The 6,833-nt window shown below is 40.5% G+C and overlaps 1 protein-coding gene across 1 annotated transcript in view; it reads right to left on the reverse strand.

Annotated features, from left to right (window-relative positions):
- The window catches only part of LOC106084016 (homeobox protein goosecoid), a 47,725-nt gene extending 42,408 nt beyond the window's left edge, over positions 1-5,317 (reverse strand). Inside the window, exon 1 of the mRNA XM_013247409.2 lies at positions 4,280-5,317. Within this exon, the coding sequence (XP_013102863.1) occupies positions 4,280-5,048 (769 nt within the window). The 5' untranslated portion in view covers positions 5,049-5,317. The remainder of the gene's footprint in view (positions 1-4,279) is intronic.
- Positions 5,318-6,833: the final 1,516 nt, after the last annotated feature.

A 6,833-nucleotide genomic window follows, 5' to 3' on the forward strand; every position in this document is an offset into this window, starting at 1 on the left:
GGATAGGTATTGCGCCGTTAAGAGTCTCAATATCTCAAAATCCCAGATCGGTTTATATGGCAGCCATATCCGGTTATGAACCAATTTGAACCGTACTTGGCACAGTTACTGAAAGTCATAACAAAACACCTTGTACAGAATTTTAGCCAAATCGGATAGGTATTGCGCCGTTTAAAGTCTCAATATCTCAAAATCCCAAATCGGTTTATATGGCAGTCATATCCGGTTATGAACCGATTTGAATTGTACTTGGCACAGTTACTGAAAGTCATAACAAAACACCAAAGTCTAGAGACTCAAGATGTAAAAATCCCAGAACTGACGTCTCAGTTATTGTGTCCGTCATGACAGCTAATCGGAAAACATGCTGACAGACTGAAGGTTGCCAGCAACGACTATTGCAGATGCTGTGAGGATGTGAGGAAGAAGAAGATACTGTAGAACACCTTCTGTGTGTGTGTCCCACACTGGCAGTCAGAAGGAGTTCCACTTTAGGTTTTCCTTTCTTTGAGAACCTGTTTGATTTAGCGGATGTGAACATTTGCAAGATATTGAGCTTTTTAAAGCGATCTGGATGGTTCAACGGTAGGAACTAAAAGGCATCTTCATTCTTGGGACGAAAACGTCTAATTGGGTCTGATGGCAGACTGCTACTTAAACCTAACCCAACCTAACCTAACATTTACTCCTTTGAAAGTTAGCTTGCTTTCCATACCCAGACAGACGGACGAACCTAGCTAGATCGACTTAAAATTTCTAGACGATCGAAAATTGGGGTTATTGGGTCTTAGATCAATATTTCGAGGTGTTATAAACGGAATAGCGAAGTTGGTATACCCCCATATTATATTATAGATAGGGTGAAAATATTATAAGTAGGGTGATTTTTATACCCACCACCCATAAGGTGGGGGTATACTTATCTAGTCATTCCGTAACACCCCGAAATAATCGTCTAAGACCCCATATATATATATATATATATATATATTCTTGGTCGTTTATATATATTCTAGGTCGTTCGAGGTTCTGGGTCGATCTAGCCATGTCCGTTGGTCCGTCCGTCCCTCCGTGTGTCGAAATCACGATTGCGGTCGAACGCGTAAAGCTAGCCGCTTGAAATTTAGCACCGATACTTCTTTTTGATGTAGGTCGTTAGGGAATTCAATTTGGCCATATCGGATTAGATTTAGATAAAGCTCACATATAAATCGATCTCCAGATTTGACTTCTTGAGCTCATGGAAGCCGCAATTTTTCCGATTTGGCTGAAATTTTGCACATAGTGTTCTGACTTTCAACATCTGTGTCTAGTACCGTCTAAATCGGTCAAGAACCTGATACAGCTCCTATATAAACCGATATCCAGATTTGACTTCTTGAGCCCCTGAAAGCGGCAACTTTAGTCCGATTTGCCTGAAATTTTGCACATAGTGCTTCGTTATGACTTCCAACAACTGTGTCAAGTATCATCTACATGGGTCAAGAACCAAGATATAGCTCCCATATAAACCGATCTCCCGATTTGACTTCTTGTGCCCCTGAAAGCCGCAATTTTTGTTCGATTTGGCTAAAAATTTTCAACATAGTGTTTTGTTATGACTTCTAACATCTAAGTCAAGTACCATCCAAATCGGTCCAGAACCTGCTATAACTTCCAATTAACTGATCTCCCGATTTGACTTCTTGTGCCCTTGAAAACCACAATTTTTGACCGATTTGACTAAAATTTTCCACATAGTGTTCTGTTATGACTTTTAACAACTACGGTCTGAATCGGTCTATAACCTGATATAGCTCCGCTATAAACCGATCTCCCGATTTGAATTCTTGTGTCCCTGGAAGCCGCAATTTTTGTCCGATTTGGGTGAAATTTTGCACATGGTGTTCCATTATGATTTCCAAGCTAAATCGGTCTATAACCTTATATAGCTCCCATATAGATATAGAGAGGTTAAAAGTGGTTAACCTTGACATGCTATATCTTATTCAATATTAGAGATACCGAAAATCAACTACGTTGTACTGAAAGCCAAGTCCTCTATAAATCTTTGCTCAGTTGAATAAATGAGAGGTTTTTTTTATTAATTACTCCTTTTAATCATTCTTTTGTGAGAATAGCATCACCAGTGTCTTTGCGACCATGGGTGTTTGATTTCGCTCCCAAAAATATTGTTCATTATTAAAAATAACAACTTGGAAACAAAGAGCAAACATAGCTTGGATAGATCAAAGAAATACACTGACAACAATATAAGAGCAGTCTACAAAGTGGATGCAGTTTTACCCAGCTTTTATAAATCTACTAGCTGAACCGGACCCGCTTCACTGTGCCATCTTTCAGTCTTTTTGGGGGTTGGGACGTTCCCCTAGATTTTTTACCCCTAGTGTGGATATCCAATTCGAACTCTACTCCCAAATATGTTTTGTTTTGAACCCCATATTGCCATAGTCGCTAAAGATGTCCGGTTTGGGGGTGTTTGGCGGTTGTGGTTGGCACCCAGACACCTGCCCCTCAGAATGTATATCATTTCCTTGCTCCATTCCCAAATACTTTTCATTTAAGTCCCATATTGCCATGGTCGGTGAATATGTCAGTTTTGTGATGGGCGTCCCCCCAAACACTTGGCCCATAGTTTAGATATCAGATTCGTTGTCTACTCTATAATACCTTTCACTTGAATGCCATATTGTCATGATTGGTCTATGTATCGCTTTTGAGATTTTTGGAGCTGGGGCGGTCCTTGCTGCCCAATGCCGCACTCCAAGTTTTTGTTTTCAGATTACCATAATAGAGATATCTGGCATTTTTGAAAATTGGAGTGAGAGGTAGGGTCCGTGGCCATAACAACATACGAATTTTTGTTTGTTTCTCCTTTCAGGCGAGCTCAATGATCGGAGATGCAAGTGGAGAAAGAAAGCCAGAGATCACACCACACAGCAACCACTATTGGACGCATTTCGTCATCTGGTTACAATTACTCATCAGTCATTTTAGGTGTGAGGGCTTCAAGGGCCGTACGTTGTTATGTTGTACTTGTACCGAATTTATTCCGAAAACGCCTCTATGATACAAATACCACATTAACCACGCTCGAAAACCATGTCTATAAGCTGTACTTTTCCCAATGCATGCGTATTTGTGTAATGGCAAATTTTCTGTCTGCAAAAGTTACACTACTTCCATAGTACGTACAAGATTCTGTTGGAAGTTGTATTGATGGCTTCTGTTCTGATCTGTTGGAAGTTGTATTGATGGCTTCGAATGCTAGACGACGGCAATGGCTCTCGCTGTTGCTCCGTGTGCCCAGGTTCGAATCCCGGCCGGCATTTGCCGAATTTTTTTGATTTTCAAGTTTTTTGCCTGTAAGAGCGAAGATCATTACATTTTACAATTTTTGGTTGTTTCTCTTTCGAGAAGATTTTGATTTTGTCCATAATTCAACACTATCGGCCAAAAAGTTTAGTGCAAAATATCAGGGATAAAAATATAGGCCAAATAAATACACTGAAAATAATATGGAAATAGTCTACAGAGTTTCATGTTCTTTTAAAACACTTTTGATTCAATAAGAGAGCCGAGAGAAATTTGCGATGGCCTGCAACTATGAGACCTCAAGGTATCTCGCCGTCTTGCGAGATTAGATAGCATTTGGAGCAGGACATTAACTCCGACTATAAACAAAGTCCAGTTAATAAACAAAACTCCTCACTTTAGAATCTTATCCTGCCGAGTTAAGAGACTTTGGGGAATCAAAGCCGCCTAGATGGCTTTTGCAGATCTGTATTAATGACCTTTCCTATACATGCTTAAGAGCAGAGGCCATACTACACGGAGAGAAATTCCACTTCACTCTAAGCTACGACCTTTACTTCTTGTTTATATTGAACTACACCCTTTACGTTGCCCCCCAAATAGGATTCTCATTATAGTCCGACTAGAAGTGAAGTATCAGAGGCTTCAAATTAACTTTTTATTGTAACAACATGTGACAATGCCAAAATTGTCCTTTGAGGTTTGCCTTTTTTAATTTCACAAAATCGTCAAAGGTCAAAGGAAAAATGTACGCTGGGTTTTTTGTCTCCTTAAAAAAAGTAGTTGTGGCATTCTCTTCAACACCTTCCCAATTAAACTCAAATCAATTATGCCAATTTCCTTATGGATGACCTTCAATTAACTTTTTAATCTTCTTAGACTACGAAGGATGTGCCAGACAAAACACAAAGGCCAAAAATATCAAATTACCTTGGATTGCCTTAACTCATAAAATACAACTTACCCAAAAAATCTGAAGGTGAGGCAGCAAAGCCCGAAGCCGCCGCCGCTGCCAAATGACCCAAATGTAAGCCAGGATGTTGCAGCATGGCGGGTACTCGTTGAGGCCTCAAGGGACTTGAGGCCGCCGAGCTGGAATTGGAACTTGGTGAGGTGGGTGAGTCGGAACGTTTGTTGATATTGGAGTTGGTGGTGTTGTTGCTGTGATTATTGCTGCTGCTATTGTTATTATTAGCCGAGTTATTGCCATGATTTGCATTCACCGACCTTGACCCCAAAATACTATCGATGCTAAAGATCGAGGCTGCCGCAGCAGCCGACCCCACCGTGGTGGTGGCATCTCTGGGCAAACGTTCATCATCCAGGATCACTGTGGTGCCCGATTGTGAACCATCATCCGAGGAGGGTGTTTGGGATTGTGTCTGATGCTGCTGCTGCTGTTGCTGGAAGACCGATTGCAAACGTTGACCCAAGTAACCGCATTGTTGGGAATTCAATAGCATGGCAGTGGTTAGATAGGCAGCATTGGGTGTTGTGGGTGGTGATCGTGTGTTATTGCCGGCCTGATTGTGACGTTGCAAATGTTGTTGCTGTAAATGATGCAAAGGGAAATGTGTTGTGGGCTGTGACTGATGATGATGGAGTTGAGTTGTTGGTTGCCCAACTGTTTGGGATGTGTGATTATGATGATGATGATGATGTTCACTCAGCGGACTAGAGGAGGGGCAACGTTTTATGGTTATACCCGTGGGTGGGGTGGTGGTCTCAACCATATTGTTGTTACTTTGAAATGGCAAGCTTTGTATATTATGGTGACCCGATTGTGGAGGTGTTGGTTGCGATGATGCTAGGGATGCTGGTGGTGGTGGTGTTGCCGGTGGCGAGCAACTATCGTCGTTACGCACCAATGTAATTTTGAATTTTGAAGGGGAATGTGTTTTGAGTTTAGGCTCCAATTTACCAACAAGTTGGTCTGGAGCGGGCCACAGTGAGGACAGAATTTTGATAATTTTTTTCTTCAACAAGCACAAGGTAAATAACAAATTTCAGTAAATTTGGTTTTTTCTTAATTATTTTTTTAATATTTATTTAAATATTTCTTTTTACTCAAAAACACTTTTGCACTTTAGTTTTGTTTTCTTTTTTATGAATTTTTAAAAAATTTTCTTTTGGGTTTCTTTTTTTTTTAATTTTTTAATCTTCTTTAGTTTTACACTTTTTTAAACGTATTAAAATTTCCGTTTCACACGCCAAGAAGATAAAAATCTCTTTAAGCACTTGGCCGTATGCTGCTGCTGCTGCTGCTTGTTAGAAATCCGAAAATGATATGGCTGTGCTGACAGTTGACACGCTAACAAACAACTTAACAACTTGCAAAACCCGATTTTCCGTTTTACCCACAACGAACGAGCTCTCACATTAATCCCTTAGTAATACTCTGGTGTATAGCATGGAAGCCACGCCTTCTCATTGTATTATGGTTGTTTTTGTTGTTTCTTTGCTTAATTGTCTCGTTTCCATATTGAAAATTCCTCATGTGTTTATAATATACACTCAGCTTTAGCTCTTTGTTAACTTCTCTCTCTCTCTCTGTCTTTCCTAGTAATAAATACCATTGGGTATCCCTCTTGCTCCATTGCTTATAGCAACTCACCATTGACGGTGAATTCTCTTTGTAACAGAGTATTGAGACATATATACACAGCACACTCACTGCATTGTGGCCGTTATGTTTTCTCCTCCATGGCTGTGGGTAAATGTGATTGGTTGTCGCCTTATTACCCCTTGTTGTTTTATTGTTGTTTTTGTTTGGCCTTATTCATTGATAAATACATTGAGTGTAGCAGCAGTTTTGTATGGCTGAAAAGCTATGCCAAAAAAATGTCACATTTTTGGGTGGCTTCATGGGCTCATTAGGCTAAAGAGTGTGTGTTTATGTGTGGATGGGTGGGCTTGCCTCATATTGTGATGATGCGCATCTCATCTTCCTTCTTGCTTGGCTGGCTGGCTGTCCATTATAATCGCCATAATTTCTTTGTATCTATTTCCTCGCACTGTCTTTGTAGTCATCATTGCTGGCTGCCGCTGCTGGCCGCCCTCCTCCATCACTGTTATCATCCGCTCGCCTGTCTATGCGTATAGGGATTTTCATGGAAATACATTTTTGGTAGGCGTTATATTTTAATAGTTTTGGCTTAATATCTTTCTGGCCTGCCGCTCTCGCTGGCTTTGTTGTTTTACCCTTGAGTATTGAGATTGACCAGCAATTGTGTCATGTTGCTGATGTGTGTGATCCATCTATCAACATTGGTAAGGAGGTGGTGCTGCTGCTCCCAAAAATTCCTTTAAAAGGGCTCTTTATGGTATTGCTGTTGTTGTATTCACACTTAGCATATACACCACACAAGGATGGAGATGATGACGACGTCGGCGTCGGCGATTATCTTATTTAGACAAAGTCAACGTTATCATTTTGTATCTCTGTCAGACTTCTTTGTTATGTGGGATGTAGTATATGAAATGAAGCTCAACTCATAGCAGAGGGGCAAACGGTGGGA

Source organism: Stomoxys calcitrans, chromosome 3 (assembly GCF_963082655.1).
Source record: "Stomoxys calcitrans chromosome 3, idStoCalc2.1, whole genome shotgun sequence".
NCBI lineage: Eukaryota > Metazoa > Arthropoda > Insecta > Diptera > Muscidae > Stomoxys > Stomoxys calcitrans.